Raw genomic sequence first — 21,980 nt, 5'->3', positions numbered from 1 at the left:
AGATTAAAGATATTTACTCAAAAAATATTAAAAAAGCAATACTGCAATACGCACTTCAAGATCCTGTAGAAAATTTTTTATTCGAGGTTCAATTGAAATTCCAGTTGTATTTTTTATACGTGATATATTTATTTTATAAAAACATATCTCTTTTTAGCAAAAGGAAAATGATGGAAAGTTGCTTCACATGAAATATGTTGTACCTGGTTTAAAAGTCAAGATTCGAGAATACCGCGAAAATTTACAGAAAAATTTATTTCTAATAAACCCATGCATGAAGATGACTTTAGATTTTTGGGTCCGCGAATATCGGTAAAAAAATTATTCATTTATAACCCTTCCGCTTTGAAACAAGATTTCATCATTTTTCAGCGATTTTCGATTGATCGTTGTAGAAGAAATTGCTCAATATACAGAAAGTTGGGATTTAATAAAATTTAACAAGATGATTAATAAGCAAATTACAAAAGGGAAGAATATATTGAAGAATTTTTGGTATGATGGAATACAAGATATATTTCTCGTGGTAAAATTTTATAAATTTTCATTGCAATGCCTACTTATCGTAAATTATATTTCATATAAACAAAAAAAAAAAAAAAATAAATTAATGGTCACTTTATTTATTCATAGAATAACAGAAAATCATTAGTCCCGAGTCCGCTACAACGCATACGATTCAAAAGGTTCTACGAATGTGTTGCTAAAATAATGGAATCGCAGCTTTTGTCAATGTGTAAATATAGTTTGAAAGATTTTATGGATTTAATTATCCGTGGCAAGGTACTTATAATTCATTTATGCAAATTCCAATCTTATAAACATACCTAAAGAAATAAAACTAAAGTTCTAAGCTTTATATTTCTCACAAATGAATAAACACCCGCAATTATAATAAAACAAACTGTGTAATAATCGTTTATTGCTTGTAGCCGATTAACTGTGAATTTAATGTGGACATAATTGTTAGCTTCAAGCAGCTGACTTTTGAGCCATCGTTTGAAAAATTTAAGGAGGTGCTTTGCAATATCGTGGACAAATTATGTGAGGCAGTTAGATATTTCGACAAATTAGAAATGCAGCTTTATTTAGATTGGTCTGGCAAAGAAGGATTTTTAGAAGTATAAAATTTCTTTGTTATATTTTTATATCATATATATCCAACGCACATATTCGAATACATATTTCAAAATTCTTTCTTAAACAGCCGCACATAGAGCATTCCAAAGTGCAACAACTGAAGCAGGAAATTATTGACTTAATCGATCGAGAAAGACTTATTCCAGAGCAGATATTAATGGAATTACAAATGTAATTGTGGACTAATTCTTGTTGTTATTTAATAAATTGCATATTAATTTATGAATCAATTTGTTACATTTATTACAGATACGAACATTTATACAACGACGATGAGTATTATATAGTGGAACGATTTGTAAAAGATGAAAGCAAGAAGTTAGAGGACTACAACAATTTAATCAAACATTATCACAATCTCATGCTGAACTTTCCCGTCGAAGTTGAAAGGACAGTTTTTGCTGGATTGTTCAAGGTGTCTCGAAAAATGTTCACCGAGGCAATCGTCGATAACGTTTATCGTATAAAATGTCTTCTCACCGACACACTCGTCGAGAGGTATCAAGACATGGCCACGAAGTGAGTCTTCAATTATTTTAACAAACATCAATGAATTTATTTCGTGGTTTCACGATCAATAATGTCAGATGCGATTTAGAATTACAGAGCAGTATCAAAGTATATCTGATCGTGCCTTGAGCATGCCCGCCAACACGGCCGAACTGATGGAGCTTAAAAGCTTCATTAAGATAACCAGAGAAGTTACTTTAAAGACTCTCGAGCAGAATCTCTATCAAATAATCAAACATATTTTGCTGTTGTCCGATTATCGTCTTCTCAGTGACATCGAGATAATCACGAATAACGAAGCTTTTCAGTGGTACCATAAAGTACCCGATATTCTGGAGGAAAACGAAAGCATCGTTGCGATTAAGACGCTAGAATTTCAGCAAGGACTAAGAGGTTTGAGAAATTCGTCCAGATTACTCGAATTCAAGCAACTTGAAATCAAATGATTTCACTAATGAAAACAACGAGTCACTTGAAAAGATATTTCGAGTCACGTATGTAAAGTAGTTTCAACTTGCTTGAGTTTAAATAAACTTGATTTAATTTAATAAAAAAAGAAGAAGAAGAAAAAGGAAAAACATTTATTCGAAGAAATTGACGATTGTTTCTTGCTTCAATAGTTAGGTATATTAAGTTCAAAGAGGAATTGGAGTCTTACGCGAAACAAGTAGACGAGATCGAACATTGGGGAGACATAGCAGAGGTGTACAAGTATCAGAAAAAGACACAGACTTTAGAGAATCGATTGATCGCCGCCATGGACAAGATCGATAAGTTTAACGAAGAAGAAGCTTCGTTTGGCTGGGACATAACGCAATATCCACGTCGTAAGCAGATTGCTGATCAACTGAAACCTTTCAAGCAACTCTTTGATGCAATTTGTGACTTTTTGACAAAGCACGATAAATGGTTAAACTCCATGATCGGTAGTTATAATCCGGAGGACATCGACAACGACGTAGGATACGCGTTCAGGTCCGACATATTTTCTACATTGTAACTAGATCGTGGATGTTTATGCATTTCTAAAAATTCAAAAAGTATGACAGAGTAATAAAGACTGTAAAAATATATGAAATATCCAAAGTTCATACATTATCGAGTTCATTCACGAGTATTTGGATATTTTGGTCGATTTGTATAATAATAATATGTAAATTTTACCAAATTATTTAAGAAAGAAATTACTAATTAGGAATAATATATATAAAAGTTTGAATATTCATAAACATCTACAATATGATAGTAATAAGTTTTATAATTAAAAATTAAGCATATCTCTTCAGCATTTCTTAACAGTTATGAAAACGAAACGTTAATTTTTCCGTCAAAGATAACGAAAATTGTTTTTCACGAGTAGAACGATTTATAAACTGGAGAGAAGTTTTCATCAGCCAGCTTTGAGGCAGCTAGCAGCCAGCGTTCGGGAAAAAATCGAGGACTTCAGGGAACACATGCCGATCATATTTATGCTTGGTAATCCGGGATTAAAGGATCGCCATTGGGCAGAAATTTCGGAGATCATAAACGTCCCGATAAAGGTCGATCCTGATTTAACATTGGCGAAGATCCTGGATATGAATCTAGGTAGATTCGTCAGTCTGTTTGAGAGTATCTCGGACAATGCTTCGAAGGAAGCCACATTGGAAAAAGCCATGGATAAGATGGAGAGAGATTGGGCCGATTTATACTTCACGGTGAACCCTTTCAAGGATACCGGTACATACGTCATTGCTGGTGTCGACGATATACAGCTTCTTTTAGACGATCACATTATTAGGACCGTCACTATCAAGAATTCACCGAACATAAAACCCTTTGAAACAAGGATACTGTAAGAAAATCGACGAAACTCAACACTAGAACTACTATAGTGTAGTAATATTTATAATACCATACAGTAAAGATTCTGTCACTTTCGTGTATGTATATGTGTAATTTCTTTTCTCATAAATTCTTATTTATTTGCTATATATCTTTCTATTTCTTAACTGATTAATATTTTTTGTAATCTGTGAATTGCGGATCACTTGAATTTGCATTTACTACATAATACATATAATGCAAGGGAGAAAGTAAAATAAAAACCTATGAAATAAATCTATAAAATCCCTATGGAAAATTGACGAATGAATCACTGTGACAACTCTAGTAGTTCCAGTGTTAAAGAATATTGTATACTACAGTTCGTTTAAGGCCTTGTTATGGAAAATTGGGACATAAAGTATTTTTACGAGCTGTCACCTAACGTTATGAACAGGCGATGGGACTACAAACTCCATTTGCTGCAAGATATTCTGGACCAATGGCTACGCGTACAGGCGATCTGGATGTACCTGGAGCCGATCTTCACGTCGCCGGATATCCAACAACAGATGCCAGAGGAGGGAAGGAAATTTTCCGCGGTGGACAAAACCTGGCGTGACATTATGAAGACCGTTCACGCGGATCCTCGCATTTTCGTGGTCGTCGAAATCGATAAAATGCTGGAGCGTCTAAAGAAGAGCTACGGATTACTCGAAGACATTCAAAAGGGTCTGAATGAGTATCTCGAAAGGAAACGACTCTTCTTCCCGAGATTCTTTTTCCTATCTAACGACGAGCTGCTGGAAATTCTTTCTGAAACTAAGGATCCAACTCGGTAATTTAATCGACGGAGTTTAGAAACAATATCTAAGTGAGATAAATTTAATAAATTATTTAATTATTACTGTTATTTAACAATCAAATAATAGTTAGATAATTATTAAATTATTATTTTATTATAAATTCTTTGTATTTACAATTTCGTAACAAATTTTTGACAATCGACTTGCTCTCTGTATTATATTTTACACCTTAAACGTCTTAATTTAATTCACGCTTTAACATTTAGCGTTCAGCCGCATTTGAAGAAATGTTTCGAGGGCATACATCGTTTAAATTTCGACGAAGATCTCGAGGTGCTCGCCATGATATCGACAGAGGACGAAGAAGTTAAATTGATAGAAAAGATATCCACAGCTGCTGCCAGGGGACAAGTAGAGAAATGGTTGATCGAATTGGAAACGATTATGCGAAAGAGTATACGAAGGGAGGTGATGCTAGCGATTCAGGCGTATCCTATCAAATTGAGGAAGGTTTGGGTGCTGGATTGGCCAGGTCAGACGATCCTTTGCGTTGGCAAAATGTATTGGACTCTACGTATAGAGGAAGCGATGTTGTTCGACGTTCAAGGGTTGAAGAAATACTTGGAACAATGTCAAACGGAGCTAAATGACATAATATCGTTGATCAGAGGCAAATTATCGAAACAGAATCGCATCACTCTGGGTGATTATAAAATTTTTAATATCAACTCTACCTACGAACGACTGATATTCAATTCCTTTCGAGAAACAAATGGCTCATTTCTATAAATTTATTCATTGTGACAAAGAAAATAATACGAATAAACGTGAAATGTACATTTACAATTTCAGAAGCGTTAGTCACGTTGGACGTTCACGGGAAAGACGTGCTCGCGAGTCTTTACAAAGAGCAAGTGGTGAAGAACACCGATTTTAGATGGTTGTGTCACTTGCGTTACTATTGGCTGGTCAGGCTAGTTTCCTAAACAAAAGACGAAAATTTAAAAGTCGCTTGGCATCTTTGAATGTACTGGATATATATTCATTTCAGGAAGAAAACATGTGGGCTTACATGATAAACTCGCAGCAACGTTACGGTTACGAATATCTCGGCAATTCGTCGAGGCTAGTGATCACTCCTCTAACAGACAGATGCTATCGAACGCTGTTCGGTGCTCTGAGCCTTCACCTAGGCGGTGCACCAGAGGGGCCAGCAGGAACTGGTAAAACAGAAACGACGAAAGACCTCGCCAAGGCGATGGCGAAGCAATGCGTGGTGTTCAATTGTTCCGAGGGTCTCGACTACCTTGCGTTAGGGAAATTCTTCAAAGGATTAGCTTCCTGCGGTGCCTGGTCCTGCTTCGACGAGTTCAATCGAATCGACCTGGAGGTGTTGTCGGTAGTCGCGCAGCAAATTTTAACGATTCAACGAGCGATAAACAGCGGCGCCGAGAAGATCGTGTTCGAGGGCACAGAGATCTTCTTAGATCCAACGTGCGCCATTTTCATCACTATGAATCCAGGTTACGCGGGAAGGTCCGAGCTACCGGACAATCTCAAGGCATTATTCCGACCCGTGGCGATGATGGTGCCGGATTACGCATTGATCGCGGAGAACACGCTGTACTCTTATGGCTTTTATAACGGTAGACCGTTGGCTGTAAAAATCGTCACAGCTTACAGGCTGTGCTCCGAGCAGTTGAGCAGCCAGCATCATTACGATTATGGTATGAGGGCGGTCAAATCTGTCCTCATTGCCGCTGGAAACTTGAAGCTCAGGTATCGAGCGTTGAACAGTATTTTTTAAAACTTTTACGAAACGAAGTTGATTTTTATTTGTGAGTAGAGGACAGTGATTGATAACCAATATTTAGTTGTCGGCAACCATTATGTTAGTCTGTTTAGAAGAGAGCTATAAAATTTTTTAATATCAATAGAAGAAAATATCTTCAACGTTAGTAGCGTTAATAAAAAATTGACAATGATCGGGAGTAACCAAAAATATTTTAACTATTAATTTTTTTTAATACCGTAACTTTCTAAACTTACGTTACAATTGTCACGATCCCTACTCAGATATCCGGAAGAGTCCGAAGATATTCTTATGCTAAGGAGCATATTGGACGTCAATCTGCCGAAATTTCTGGTCCAAGATCTACCTCTGTTCGAGGGCATCGCTTCAGATTTGTTTCCTGGTGTCGTTCTTCCACCGCCGGACTATACTCATCTGAATGCCTGTGCGATGGATGCGTGTGCTGCTGCTAACATCCAATGCACTGATTTCTTCTTGGAGAAGATGCACCAGATCTACGAGATGATGATCGTCAGACACGGTTTCATGATCGTTGGCCTGCCGTTTGGTGGGAAAACCTCGGCTTATAGGATGCTGGCCGATAGTCTTGGTTTGTTGGAGGATCGGAAGCTGATGGACGAACACAGAGTGGACATAACGGTTATCAATCCAAAGGCAATCACCATGGGTCAATTATACGGCCAGTTCGACCCGGCATCGCACGAATGGAGCGACGGCGTGCTCGCTGTCAGTTACAGAGCTTTCGCGACTTCCACCAACCTGAATAGAAAATGGTTAGTCTTCGACGGGCCGGTTGACGCCCTGTGGATCGAGAATATGAACACTGTCTTGGATGATAATAAAAAGCTTTGCCTGACCTCTGGGGAAATTATCCAACTGGCGCCCACTACGAACTTAATTTTCGAACCTATGGACTTAGAGGTAGTCTATTATAATTCTTACTCCGTTCTCTTTATAGCAGTAAATATAAACGTATTAACGAATAATTGTACAGCAGCTTCTACATAATTCTCCGATCCAAATCTACTATAACTTATTCTGTTCTCTTTGTGGCAATAAATATAAATAAAAGAAACGAATAATTATTATACGATAGCTGCTGTATAATTCTCCGAATCCTGCTTCAACAAAAATCTATTTCTTTAGTCAAATTTCATAAATGTTTCATGAGCTCGTGCTCTAATTATTATGATCAATTTAGGTCGCGTCGCCTGCCACGGTGTCAAGATGCGGTATGATTTACATGGAGCCAGTCAGTTTAGGCTGGAAGCCAATTTTGCTGTCGTGGTTAAATACTTTACCATCGTCTTTCACGGAACACCTTAAAAACCACTTGCACGAGATGTACATGAGGTTCTGCCCTCCGCTCTTGAATCTACTTCGTTGGGGAGTCAAGGTTCATGTCACTCGTAAATTAATTCGAATAAATTAGGTCTTGACCTAATTGAATAAATCGCTCTATTTTACATTTTCTTTTTATCTCTTCGTTTCTACGATTCTTGCCTCAGGAATTGATAACAATGCCAGACGCCAACATTGTTAGGTCCGTGACATACTTGTTCGATTGTTTCCTCGATGATTATCACGACGAGAAGTATCTTCAGACCCTGTCGGATCTAGATATGAGGGCACAAGTGGAGGCGCGTAAAATACTTACGTTCCAAAGTCTTTTGCCATCGAAGAAAATCAAACGAGACTGACGAGTGTCAATGGTGTTTCAGGGTTGCTTCTTCTTCTCTTGTATTTGGGCGATGGGCGGGACGTTGATGGTAGACTCTCGCGAATGGTTCAGCGATCTTTTCAGAGCATTAACAGAGAGAGAATTTCCCGCCGATGTCAGGAAACGCTTCAACGTCTCGGAAGAAACCACGGATCCGACGAAACCGTATGTGGTAAATTTGCCAATGACAGGTTTGGTGTACGATTATAAATACATCAAAGAGGGTAGGGGCAAATGGAGGCCGTGGGCGGAAGATCTTCAAGCTGTTCCGGCAATACCGAAAGACCTACCGGTTAATCAAATAATCGTCCCGACGATCGAAACCGTTCGTTACTTTCATCTGCTCAAACTGTTGATCCGTCACCACAAACCTGTGCTACTGGTAGGTCCAACCGGCACTGGCAAGTCCGTGTACGTCATGGAGTTTTTATTAAAGAGAAACGATCCAGATATCTTCAAGCCGCTTTTCGTGATATTTTCCGCTCAAACGACCGCCAATCAAACCCAAGAGATCATCATGAACAAATTGGACAGGCGAAAGAAAGGGTTGTACGGCGCGCCGCCAGGGAAGCACTGGGTGATATTCGTGGACGACGTCTCTATGCCACAGAAGGAAGAGTTCGGTGCGCAACCACCTATAGAGTTGTTGAGACAGTGGCTAGATCATTGGACGTGGTACGATCTGAAGGAGATAGTGCCCATACACCTGGTGGACGTTCAGTTGATTTGTGCAATGGGCCCCCCAGCGAGCGGACTCGACGTCACGCCACGATTCAAACGGCACTTCTTCACGCTAGGGATCTGCGAGTTCTCCGACGACGTTCTCAACACCATTTTCACCACCATCGTGTCCTGGTACTTCAGGAACAAAGAATTCCCGGATTTCTACTTCCCCAGCGTTGATTACATCGTGAGCGGGACTCTGGACGTTTATAAAGAAACTAGGAAGTATCTTCTACCGACACCGGCCAAATGTCATTATCTGTTCAACCTGCGGGACTTCTCCAGAGTGATCCAAGGAGTGTTGCTGTGCACACCTGATACTGTCACGGAACCTGTAAGTATCCAAACGTTGCCAGGGAAAGTTTGTTTTATCCATGTCCGTATTACGAGATCGTAAAGACATTTATTATGAAGTTTAAGTCCTGTTCTTCGTGCAAAAATATTTGTTAGATTATTTCTGTAGATGAATAAAGTTCATAAGTAGGAAATAGAAATTTGAAAGATAAATAATATAAAAATCTAGCAAGAATCAACAATATGCGACATTCTTATGTTTGTTTGTTGAATTTACTGACAAAGTTACAGGATCCTTTCATCCTATGTAGTACATAAGAATTACAATTTCTTAAAATTTCCTTAAATTTTATAACAAATAAGCATCATTATGCTGCCTATATGTAATTTTCATTAAGATACTGTGAGTTATCATACGAAAACGACGATGGCATTATGTTTTAAGCGAAGTTTAAAGCGACTCTGGGTACACGAAGTGCTGCGCGTTTATGGTGATCGTTTGGTAGACGACAATGATACTAAATGGCTTGTCGAGCAAATACGACGAACCATGTCAGAATATATGGACGACAACCTGGACGATCTGTTTCAAGATTTACTCATCGCTCGCGCTGACACAGTACGTTCTTCTTTAACGCACGCATGTTTCGAATATTATATTTCCCCGTCTTCTTTCTTAATTCTGACGTTAGATAACAGAAATGGAGCTTCGAAATCTGGTGTACTGCGACTTCCAAGATCCACTGGCGGATAAGAAAGGATATCTCGAGGTTGCAGATTTAGACTACCTGGCGATAGTGGCCGAAGAATATCTCGCGGAATATAACACGATTTCGAGGACACCGATGAACCTCGTTCTCTTCAGGTTTGAATTTTACATACTTAGCTAGATTACAAACGTATCGTTATCCTGATGAAACAGTTGAATTATTTCAATTCGTTTAATTCAGCGTTTTGTTCTCCCCCGTAGATTCGCCGTAGAACATCTATCAAAGATCTCTCGTATAATGATGCAGCCTCGAAGTCACGCGCTATTAATCGGCGTGGGTGGTTCAGGCCGCCAGTCGTTGACAAAACTGGCGGCCCACATCGCGGATTACGAGCTGTTCCAGGTGGAGATATCCCAGCAGTACGGTTGCTACGAATGGCACGAAGACGTGAAGGACATTCTGAGAAAGAGCGCGGCCAGCGATCTGCACACGGTTTTTCTATTTCTCGACACGCAGATTAAGGAGGAGACGTTTTTAGAAGATATCAGCAATCTATTGAATTCCGGCGAGGTTCCGAACATATTCGCGCCGGACGAGGTGTCCGACATCTGCGACAAGATGCGGGTGATCGATCGGCAAAGAGACAGATCCTTGCAAACGGACGGAAGCCCGGTGGCGTTGTTCAATTTCTTCGTGCAGACGGTTCGCGAACACTTGCACATCGTGGTCACTATGTCGCCGATCGGTGACAATTTTCGCACGAGAATTCGAAAATTCCCGGCGCTGGTGAACTGTTGCACGATAGACTGGCTGCAGCCTTGGCCGGAGGATGCGTTGCTCGCTGTGGCGACCAGGTTCCTCGACGAGATCGATCTGACCAAGATGGAACGTTCCGCCTGTATCGAGATGTGCCAGTACTTTCACACGTCCACGCAGGGATTGTCAAAGGAGTTCCTGAGAAAGTTGAAGAGATACAACTACGTTACGCCCACCTTGTATCTGGAGCTCATCAGCACGTTCAAGGACCTGCTGGCGAGGAAGAGGAAGGAGGCGCTCGATGGTAAAAGAAGGTACGAGGCTGGGTTGGAACGGTTGGACAGTACTCACAGGCAAGTGGAGAAAATGCAGGAGATTTTAGTCGCGCTACAACCGAAGCTGCTTGTCGCGGCCAAGGAGGTGGAGGCCATGTTTCTTGACGTTCAAAGGGAGAGCAACGAGGTGGCTGCCATGGAACGAGTCGTCAAGAGGGACGAGAAGGCCGCCATGGTAAGGTGTTGCCGGCCTAAAGATCACAGTCACTCGATTTTATTTAGGAAGCTTCAGCCCTTGCAAACGCCACTCCAACGTTTCTTCACGGTTTCTAATTACTCCTCCTGAGATTCCTTTCCTTGCGTTGCCTGGGTATTAATGAGATTCCGAGATATGAAAATTGCGGGGAATGAAGCAAGTGCGCGTCCTCGCTCACCGAGATACGCGAATGTCTGTAGCACGTCGTTTACGTGCACGCGCACAGTCACGTTACTTGCATTGAAAATATGCTACAAAAAATTGTGACGTTCGATTTTTGTAGTTAATTAATAACAAACGGAGTCGCAAAACAAATACCAACGATTTCCGTCTCTCTGTCTCTCTTCTTCGTCAATTATTTACGAAGAACAAACGGTTTTCTGTGAAAATAAATTTATATTGTTTGTTTCAGTTCGGTTTTTTGACGTACCAATATATCGATAAATTAAAAAATGTTGCCTTTTTTATAAGCTTCCGTTCATAAGTTTTGTGCGAGAGACAGAAAATCCTTGGCCTTGCATTTTCGCAATTTGTCAAAAATTAAAATTTCAATCTGTAGGTGGTGGCGAGCGAGGCGAACGCCATTCGCGCAGAATGCGACGCCGATCTGCAAGAAGTGATGCCGATATTAAACGCGGCGAACGATGCCCTGAACACTCTGACTCCTCAGGATATTCAAATCGTGCGATCCATGAAACGACCGCCAGCCGGCGTTCGGCTGGTGATGGAGGCAGTTTGCATTCTAAAGGTTTGATCTTCAACTTCAGGCATCAAGCTCAGCCTTCACAAAGGCCGTAGTTACTTACGCGAGCCTCGCTTATCAAAAGAATAAAAACATGACGTACATAAATCCCATCCTATTAGGACGTGAAGCCGGAGAAGGTTAAAACTCCGGATGGAGTTGTCGACGATTATTGGAAGCCGTCTCTCCGCTTGTTGAGCGACATGAGGTTCCTCGAATCTCTGTTGACGTACGACAAGGACAACATTCCGGAAAGGATCATGACGAAAATCCGCACCACCATCCTGACCAACCCAAACTTCGATCCAGAGAGGATCAAGTTCGTTTCCACCGCCTGCGAGGGCCTCTGCAGATGGGTGTTCGCTCTGTCAGAGTACGACAAGGTGGCGAAGATTGTCGCGCCGAAGAAACAGGCACTGGCTCTGGCAGAGGCCGACTACAAGGAGGCGATGACGCAATTGAACTTGAAGAGAAGCCAGCTGCAAGAGGTTCGTGACAGACTGGCGGGGCTGGAGAAGCTTCTGGCTAAACGAAGGGCCGAGTACCAGGCGATGACGGACGAGGTGCGCGAGTGTGAGACGAGATTAAGGAGGGCCAGGGAGCTGATTGGCGGCTTAGGGGGAGAGTACACCAGATGGTCCGATACAGCAAAGGAACTGGGCGAACGTTATTACAAACTGACAGGCGATATTCTCATCGGTTCTGGGATCGTGGCCTATTTGGGAGTGTTCACCACTCAATACAGACAGGAACAGATCGACAAATGGGTGCAGATCTGCACCGATTTGGAAGTGGTCTGCACGAAGGACTATCAACTGACTCAGATTCTGGGTGATCCTGTGTCGATACGCTCTTGGAATATATTCGGGCTGCCCAGCGATTTGTTCTCCATAGACAACGCGATTATCGTCACGAATTCTCGACGATGGCCGCTGATGATCGATCCTCAAGGCCAGGCAAACAAGTGGGTGAAGAACATGGAGAAGAAAAATAACATTCACGTGATCAGATTGTCGCAGCCCGATTATATGAGGATCCTGGAAAATGCTATTCAATTCGGACAGCCGGTTCTGTTGGAGAATGTGGGCGAGGAGCTTGACGCTGCTCTGGAACCGCTTCTGATGAAACAAACTTTCAAGTCCGGCGGCACCGAGTGTATCAAGGTTGGAGATTCCATCATCGAGTACTCTCCCAATTTTCGGTAGGTCCCCTTCCAAATGAATCCACTTGTTGTTGAAAGTAGCTGTACGATGAAATCATTCGCGATGATTCGCAGATTTTACATCACGACGAAACTGCGTAATCCTCATTATTTTCCGGAAGTGGCGGTGAAGGTGACACTGTTGAACTTCATGATCACGCCGATAGGCCTGGAGGATCAGCTGCTCTGTATCGTGGTGGCCAAAGAAAAGCCAGAGTTAGAGTCTGAGAAGAACCAGTTAATTATCCAAGGGGCTGCCAACAAGAAGTAAGTAACAACGTCTTACCGCGTCTCTCTTCGACGTTCGTCGAACGATCTTGTTCCCGTAGGAAACTGAAGGAGATCGAAGACGAAATTCTGGAGGTTCTGTCGACGGCGGAAGGGAACATCCTTGAGGACGAAACAGCGATCAGCGTGCTTAGTTCGTCCAAGGCTCTCTCCGACGAGATCGTCGCGAAGCAAACAGCGGCTGAAATCACGGAGAAGTCCATCGACGTTGCGAGATTGGAGTACACGCCCATAGCTGCCTATAGCACCGTCCTTTTCTTTACGATTGGTACATCACTAATTTCGATTTGTCAATTTCGAAGGAAGATTGGATTAATCCAACTGTTTTCTATCAGCTGTCCTGACGAACATTGACCCGATGTATCAGTACTCTTTGATCTGGTTCGTAAATCTGTTCAGCAACACGATCGAGAACACTGAACCGGTCGAAGACATTCAGCAACGATTGAAGGACCTCACGAAGCACTTCACGTACTCCCTCTACGTAAACATATGTCGGTCGTTGTTCGAGAAGGACAAGCTTTTATTCTCGCTGTTGCTTTCGGTGAACCTGCTGAATAAGCAGGGACAACTCTCGATGCCTCAATGGATGTTCCTGTTGACCGGCAGCGTCGGGCTTGAGAATCCTTTCGTAAATCCCACGGAATGGCTACCTCCGAAATCCTGGGACGAGTTGTGCCGTTTGAACGATATCCCGGAGTTCGAGGTACGATGAAATGTTACAGAATAAGGTCCAACAAGGATCTTAGCATTTGCGACTGGTCGAGATCGTAAATATATTCACCTGGTGATGTAAGTTGCATTAAATACTTTATCGCGACTGGTTCGCGTTTAATAAGTCAGATCCCAAGGCTATTTATATAATCTGGCTCTGATTATAAAATTTCGCAATTATCTAATTTTATATGTATTTCTAATGAATTAAGTTTCGATGCAAAGTAATTAAGGATTTTCAACTTTCAACCTTCTTTCCCTTTTTTCTTTGATTAAAAAGGTGTCTGATGTTTCAACAAAATTTATTATTATATATATAATTATTTTTATTATATAATATATTATATAATTTTTATTATTATTATATATATGAAAAAAAGAGAAGAATGAAACAAGTAAGTGAGGATTATAATTCCACTAATTATTTTAATTAATATTGAGAAATAGGTAGTAGCAAATAAGAAGGAAAATGATTTTCTCTATTTGTTACAAGGTTTCCTCATCTTCTTTTTTTGTTTAGGGATTTAAAAATGCGTTCGAGGAACACTTAGATGGTTGGAAGGCTGTCTTCGATCACATGGAGCCTCATACTTTAACATTCCCAGCGCCGTACGACCAGCTCACCTTATTCAAGAGAATGATCGTGCTGCGATGTATCCGTCCTGACAAAGTCATGCCAGCCGTACAGCAATTTGTAGAAGGTGAAAAATTTTCATGTAGATACACGCACATCGTTGAACGACGTGACAATTCAACGTCGTGTCGTCGTTTGCATATTTATCGTAAAGAGTTCATGCGTATGATGTTTTGAATGTTTTTTCTAACACAAAAACTGTAATTCACGATCCTCGTGATAGTGATATGGAATCTTTAATGAAACAGAATTTCAGAAATGCCCGAATATCGTAGAAGGTATTATAGACAAATTTTTGAAATTTCGTTAGTGAAACGAGATGTGACTATCATGATTATAATATAAAATTGAAGGCTCTTCTATGAAACGTTCAGATTCGTTAACAATAAATTTTACCTTGCATTCGAATTGGCTTCAAAGTTTGCCAATTTTGTCTTTTATTATACTGTTAACGTAAATGTTTTCCATCGTAAGAGCGCAAATAGGTTTCGTAATTATATGTATCTATATAGAGAGAAAAGCCGTAGTTATTAAAATGAAAACAGAAATAGAGAAATGACTTGGGCATCGAAGTTTCACTCGAGGTCGAACGATTTTCGATTAATTTCTGACAGAACAACTGGGACATCAGTATATTGAGGCGCCGCCCTTCGACCTGGTATCGTCGTTCGCGGACTCGAACTCCTGCAGTCCTCTGATATTCGTGCTGACGCCTGGCGCCGATCCTATGGCGATTCTACTGAAATTCGCCGATGACCAGGGCTTCGGCACGAATCGACTGTTCTCCCTGTCTTTGGGTCAAGGGCAAGGAGTTATCGCCACCCAACTTATCGACGAAGGAGTGAAAAATGGCACCTGGGTGGTCTTGCAGAATTGTCACGTTGCCAAGAGCTTTATGCCGGACTTGGAAAGGGTATCGCCGAATTCTCCGACTGACCACTAAATGACACCATGACGCGATAGTCCAAGAAAAAAAAAAAAGAAACCGAGAAACTTTCTTCTAGATTTGCGAAGAATTCACTCCTGGAACCGTGCACCCGGATTTTCGTTTATGGCTGACGAGCTATCCTGTGGACCATTTTCCAGTCAGCGTCCTTCAGAATGGCGTGAAGATGACCAACGAGCCGCCGAAAGGACTGAGAGCAAATATAGTCAGATCTTTCTTACGGGTAACTACTTTGAAGCGAAATTTCTGAAATATGACTGTTCTGAATTTTACAAAATCCTCGCAAATTGCACGCCATTTTTTCACTATCGAGGCTGATGTTTCGCTTTGTTAATCAACTCCTTCGAGACGGATTTCTCTTTTAATAATGAGTTCGATAATAGGATAATAGAGAATATAGTTCAAATTTGAAAGAAATATATCAATGTTCGATATTTTTTTCATTCGTAAGGATCCGATATGTGACGAGGACTTCTTCGAAACGTGCAAGCAAAAAGAGATTTTCAAGAAACTACTGTTTTCATTGTGCTTTTTCCACGCGATTGTTCAAGAACGCAGAAAATTCGGGCCGATCGGTTGGAATAATCAATACGAGTTCAACGAGACTGATCTGCGGATCAGTGCGCTGCAATTGAAGATCTTCTTGGATCAGTACGATGACGTTCAATTTACCGCCTTGAAATACTTAACAGGTAAATCTGAAAATAAAACCTTAAAGTTCTAATATATCTTTTAATTGAATCATATTATTCTGTGATCATAGAAAAAGTCTTCTCCAATAGTTATAATTATCAAACTAAACGTGGCTAATATTTAAAAACTTAAGTCTCGTTTTTAGAAATTCTTCAGTTCGATGTCACTTGCTCACAAAATTAAATCCGTAATTAATTCGTCCTACAGGCGAGTGCAATTATGGCGGTCGCGTGACAGACGAATGGGACAGAAGAACTTTGAACACGATCCTCGTGAGATTCTACTGTATGGAAGTCATCACTCAAGAGAAATATCCGTTCGATCCTAGTGGCATATATTATGTACCTCAAGTCAGTGATCACGAAGAATTTCTTGATTATGTTAGATCTTTCCCAATGACCACTGCGCCTAGTGTCTTCGGGATGAACGAGAATGCAGATATTATTAAGGATCAACAAGAGACTACGTTGATGCTGTCTTCTCTGCTGGCAACACAGGTGAGGATACAATTGCGAAACTCAATTTCGATATTGTTATATTGTATTTCCGGGATTTCGATATTGTTATATTGTATTTCCTCTCATTCAGCCTATTCAGGATATCAAGGTAAGTGATATTGAAATCCGATTCATTCGATCATTAATTCTGCTGTTGCCTTTACATTTTTACGTTCCAATCAATTGTTTCAACCAAAGGGAAGACTTTTTACAAAAATTTAGTAAATTGTTCTTTATTTAAAGTTTTATTTAAATGTTCGAATCGATGCAAAGAATGTTTTAACAATAGAAAAATATAATTGAACGTGAACAAAGGGACGTAAATAATAATCAGGATTAAATAATACATATATATTGTTAGTTTATTATTCACGTACATGCCTGCTTAGTTAAAAAAATCCAGCAGAAGAAACGTAATGGCATCTTCAAAATTGTGGAGTTCATAACAAAAGTCCTTGTCAAGTTTTTTTAACTTTTCAATCGCCAAAGGCAAAATCATTTTGATGTAGTACAATCGATATTATAAAAAAATGGCGTATATCGAGACATGCCTAAATTATCGTCGAATTTTAAAATTTATTCTCCTATGAAAACAATTGTTATCATGACATCCACAACTGTGATAATAATTGACAAACACGATGAGTGTTTTCTTTGAAACGCGTTGAGCAAATATTAAAGATGCTAGACTATCCCTTTGCTTCCTTGAAGTAAAACAGAAAACAAGTGGAACGAGCACTGGTTTGTCACCAGCTCTGCACATTTCAATAATTCTCGAAGCAAAGATTGTCAATCGATCGTTCAATTGTTCAAACATTCTTTCGTACAACACACAACAGCGGGGAACACAGCCGTAGCTTGGCTCACGCGTATCAAAAATACCCCGTCGCTTTGGTTGCGGGAAGTCTCGGGCTGTTGGTATCACGGTTGGGGTCCGTCGTTATCATTATCTTCGTTCATTAATTTCGAGACAATTAAGACCGTGTACGCGGTCGCCTCGGCTCGCCTCGTGTTTCACAAAATATAATAGGACTCCTTAGATGTATTCTGCGTGACGAATCGCGCGGACGACTAACGAGGCCCCTGTGTTGCTTTCTCCCCCCGTCCTCCAATTAGGACACCGGAGAAACGGAAATAGACGTAGGAAAATCACCCGACGAGATCGTCTACGGCGTAGCGTCTGATATTCTGTCAAAGTTGCCCGACGACTTCGATCTAGCGGCTGCACTCGAGAAATACCCGACGTTATATAATCAAAGCATGAACACGGTGCTGGTGCAGGAAATGGGAAGATTCAACAAGCTTCTGCAAACGATCAGGAATAGCCTCATAAATGTTCAGAAGGCGATCAAAGGTAAACGGCTAAAGCTTCTGACGGCCGGCCGGTGTGTCTATCGATTTTTCACGGCTTCGTGAACTTAATCTAAGGTCTGGTGATCATGAACCCGGACCTCGAGGAGGTCTACGTGTCGATAATTGTTGGAAAGATACCGAAGATGTGGATGGCGAACTCTTATCCGTCGTTGAAGCCGCTAGGCAGTTACGTACTGGACTTTTTGAAGAGGCTCGCCTTTCTTCAGGTAGCGTAGAATGATCTTAGGGCGATCTGTGATGGGAACGAATGTATACAGGGTTTTTTCCCGCCAAACTGCGAGAGCTTATTCTAGGGGCCAAAAGAATGTTATACGAAGTTTGCGAATTAACGCTTTGTTAAGGAGATAGATAAACAAATAATGATAAATAGTTACTCGCTAGTTTTTAAAGTTTCATTTCAAATTGATGTCCTTCTGCTCGGGTACAAGCTTGACATCGATGAAAAACTGAATTTATTGCTCTGTGCAGCGTCTCAGTATCTTGTTGCATTTCAATAATTAAACTAAGCATCTATTTTTGATTATATCTTTGTAATAAAGTGTTAATTCGCATAACATTTGTTTCTTCATTTGGACCTTAGAATAAGCTCTTGCAGTTTGGCGAGAAAAACCCGGGAAACACCCTACATATAAGAGAATATTTTCATAGATATATTGCTTTTTGTTTGTTTCTTTTCCCAGCATGTGAATGCTTTGATAAAAAAAAAAGTTGATTAAATATATAGATACACGTATAGTGACGAGTACGTAAATAAGGAAAGTTTTCCTATATTCATTCGTAAAAAACTATTTCCTTTCGGTGAGTTGCCTAATATTTTATATCACTATACAGACAGACTTTGTTACGTATTTGAATATTTGACACGGTAAACTTCCGTGGATATATTACACGTGCCACATAAAACTTTTTGAAACTTCATTAACGCCGTAACGAAACACGACCGTCATTGTCATGTCGCTAAAGTTTCAAACAAATTTGAAGATGCAGGTATATACAAACTCCAAGACATTTATACTACAAACTTGTGTCTCACTGTGTTCACGCACGAGACGTGCAATGCCTTTTACAGTCAGCATTCAAATACTCGTGAAACTTTTCATTTTAGTTACTTTTTATCAGGAAGGAAATATCTTGTTTTAAGAATAGCCCCATAATAACTCGTTATCCCTCCGAGAGACATACTACGAAATATTTTCCCATGAGAAAGTTACTTGATCTTTCCGTTGCAGCTGTGGTACGACGAAGGGCCACCGACAACATTCTGGATCTCTGGTTTCTATTTTACGCAGGCGTTTCTCACCGGTGCACGTCAGAATTACGCGAGGAAGTACTCGATACCGATAGATCTGCTCGTCTACGATTTTGCCCCTTTGAGGGAGACTGTTTTCCATGAACCTCCAGTCGATGGTGTTTACATTTACGGCCTGTTTCTTGATGGTGCTCGTTTCAACAGAACAACCATGAAACTTGACGAATCGTTGCCGAAAATCTTGTACGACGCCGTACCTTATGTAAGTATTCTTTCTTACTTTCGACTCATTTCGAAAACAGGAAATTGAATCTCACTGACGTTTATTATTGGTAATTGAATCAAACTCAAGTTTTTCTGTTTCAAAGAAGAAAAGAAGGAAAAGGATCTTTATCAAATCAATGTTTTTATCGACTAGTCTCTTTAAAATCATATAGACTTCTCAATGTTCAGAGATCTGTTCTTCGAGGTCTTACTTACGTTCTTATTTTTTTTAAAAACTATTATTATTGAAAATTTTTAGTTAATTAACTTATTATTTTTAATTTTTAATTAATACTTAATTGTTTTAAAAGATCTTTGAAAAATAACTCTCTCTTTCTCTTTGAAATCACATTATCATCTTTTACACTAGGACATCTTCTAAAGTCAGATCGAAACGAACAAAAATTTCTCCACTTCCCTTTTCTTCTCAGTCATTTCCAAAATCAGATCCAAAAGAAAGAAGAAAACCTGTACACTTTTACATATTTCTCCATCTATTCGTCCATCTTCAAACTCTCGTGTTTCCCTCGCGCCAAGTACAAACCGTACAATCGAATTTCTCCTACAACCTGTCGTGTTCGTTCCGGCAGATTTGGCTGATACCGATGAAAAAGGACGATCTGCCGGAGAGGTACACGTACACCTGCCCGGTGTACAAAACTACGGAGAGGAAAGGTGTCCTGTCGACGACCGGCCACTCGACGAACTTCGTAATCGCCATATGGCTCCCGACGGACCATCCACCGGAGCATTGGATTCTGCGTGGCGTAGCAATGATCTGCCAATTGTCCGATTAAACCGATCGTCTCGTTGGAATAATGTTTGTCTTGCCTTTTGTCGGGGCGCGAAATCGTGCGCCCTCGTTTGTCCAGTAATATCGGTATACTTATCTTTACTTGATGAGGTAATCGAATTCCGAGCGATGCGATACGAGAGCGTCGTACGTTAATTCGATTCACGACGACGGCCCCGATCTCTCGTGTATCGTCCTTCTTATCGCGATAAAAATAATCGGATCGAAGAGTGGAGAACTTTGCTCGACGCTGGTCGTTTCATTGCTTTATCGATCACTGTCGGGAACAATCCGTCCGTATTTCCCCCACGTTCGACGCGTTATTCGCGGCACTCTTCAAATTCAGCCCCGATCAAAGTCCGAGCTGATTTACCCAGCGGGGCGTCGTTTTTCGGAACGTCGTTTCGCACGTAGGCGAGCCACTACAACAGGTGGCGATACATCCGGGTCACACACAGAGGCTTGTGTCTCCTCTCTGCCTCTTGCCTGCCGATCAATCGACCGTCCAACGTCTTTGTGCAAAATCTTCAAACGAGTCTAAAAAAGTCAGTCCGCTTGACCCGGACCCGGAGAGAGAGAGAGAGAGAGAGAGAAAAAAAAATAAAGAAGAAAGGAAAAGGAGGAAGAAAAAAAAGTAGACGAAAGAAAGGGAGAGAAGAGAGAAACTGATAGAGGTGTACCAGGGCCGATTTCCGATACACCACGGTGTGTCCGTTCCGACAAACCGGCGAGAGCGTATCCGCCGCAAAATCGAGATTCCTATGCAAACGGTTATCGTAAATATTGCAAGCGGTATCGAGGGGAAGCTGGTGGAACCAGGTGTAGGAGAGATTTCGAAGGCAGCGTACGTCGCGCAGGAGATAGCAGCCCTGGTGACGACGAGGTGGAGCAGTGGAGCTAGCTACACAGTGGTAGAGAGAGAGAGAGAGAGAGAGAGAGAGAGAGAGAGAGAGAGAGAGAGAGAGAGAGAGAGAGAGAGAGAGAACACGTCGAGAGAAGCGTAAAGCGAGCGAGAGATAGAAATAGAGATAGAGATAGAGAGAAAGAGCGGATAGGATAAAAAACAGTAGGATGAGGAGTAACTAGAAGGGTGGGAAACGCACGGGGTATATTCAGAGAGCAACGGGAGGCAGGTCGGTTCGGGGGGTGGCTGGTGGGTGGCTTCAGGGGTTGGTGGCGGCACCCTGTCTACCCGGACTGAGATCGCCGGAGGCTCGTTGCCTAGCGACCTCGTATTGATCTCTCCCCGTATCTCGGCTTTTCCCCTTTCCCACGTGATTCTCTCCTCCCCGTTTCGCTTCTCTTTCTCTCTCTCTCTCTCTCTCTCTCTCTGCCGCACACTCTCTCCCCCTCGCCGTACTCTTACCGGGTTTGCCAAACCCTCTCCTCGCGTTCCTGTCGTTTCTTTTCCTCTCTCCTTCCCGCGGTCCTTTTCTTGTCCTTTCTCTTGTATCCCTTCAGTCTCCTTCTTCTTTCTGCTTCGGTTCAACCTTTCTTTCGTTCCTCCTTTTTTCTTTTCCCACCGCGTTCCTCCTTCGTTTCGCCTCTCCGTTATATATATATATATATATATATATACAGGTTTCTTCTGTTTGCGCGTTTCGAGAGTGCTTTCAACTTCTTCCCTGGACCACGGAGGCAAAGAGGGAAAGAGAGAGAATGAGGAACGATGTCAGTGCCGTTGGTCGAGGTGACGGCATTAGGATCGAATGATTATTTGATGAAAACCCGTGGAGTAGACGGTGTTACACTCGGTGAACCGCGGAACTGTAACCGAGT

At 41.2% G+C, this 21,980-nt stretch overlaps 1 protein-coding gene across 1 annotated transcript; it reads left to right on the top strand.

The window, feature by feature from the left end:
• The first annotated feature begins 55 nt into the window (after positions 1 to 55).
• On the top strand, positions 56 to 21,138 carry LOC122530642 (dynein axonemal heavy chain 7). Its single transcript, XM_043657769.1, has 35 exons — positions 56 to 86; positions 158 to 312; positions 373 to 526; positions 634 to 783; positions 933 to 1,121; positions 1,208 to 1,311; positions 1,390 to 1,659; positions 1,739 to 2,043; positions 2,271 to 2,625; positions 3,011 to 3,484; positions 3,911 to 4,291; positions 4,526 to 4,962; positions 5,112 to 5,227; positions 5,311 to 6,038; positions 6,336 to 6,993; positions 7,274 to 7,468; positions 7,581 to 7,712; positions 7,794 to 8,849; positions 9,255 to 9,428; positions 9,502 to 9,674; positions 9,780 to 10,785; positions 11,366 to 11,554; positions 11,671 to 12,749; positions 12,825 to 13,016; positions 13,079 to 13,305; positions 13,373 to 13,743; positions 14,272 to 14,452; positions 15,000 to 15,298; positions 15,390 to 15,554; positions 15,783 to 16,023; positions 16,232 to 16,521; positions 17,638 to 17,875; positions 17,950 to 18,101; positions 19,125 to 19,406; positions 19,999 to 21,138. Exons 2-35 carry the CDS (start codon positions 188 to 190, stop codon positions 20,203 to 20,205), a joined length of 11,295 nt encoding a protein of 3,764 aa, XP_043513704.1. The 5' UTR covers positions 56 to 86; positions 158 to 187; the 3' UTR covers positions 20,206 to 21,138.
• The last annotated feature ends 842 nt before the right edge of the window (positions 21,139 to 21,980 follow it).

The sequence above is a fragment of the Frieseomelitta varia genome, unplaced genomic scaffold (genome assembly GCF_011392965.1).
Source record: "Frieseomelitta varia isolate USP_RPSP 00005682 unplaced genomic scaffold, Fvar_1.2 scaffold_350, whole genome shotgun sequence".
Lineage (NCBI taxonomy): Eukaryota > Metazoa > Arthropoda > Insecta > Hymenoptera > Apidae > Frieseomelitta > Frieseomelitta varia.
This window is presented reverse-complemented; position numbering and strand designations above follow the sequence as displayed.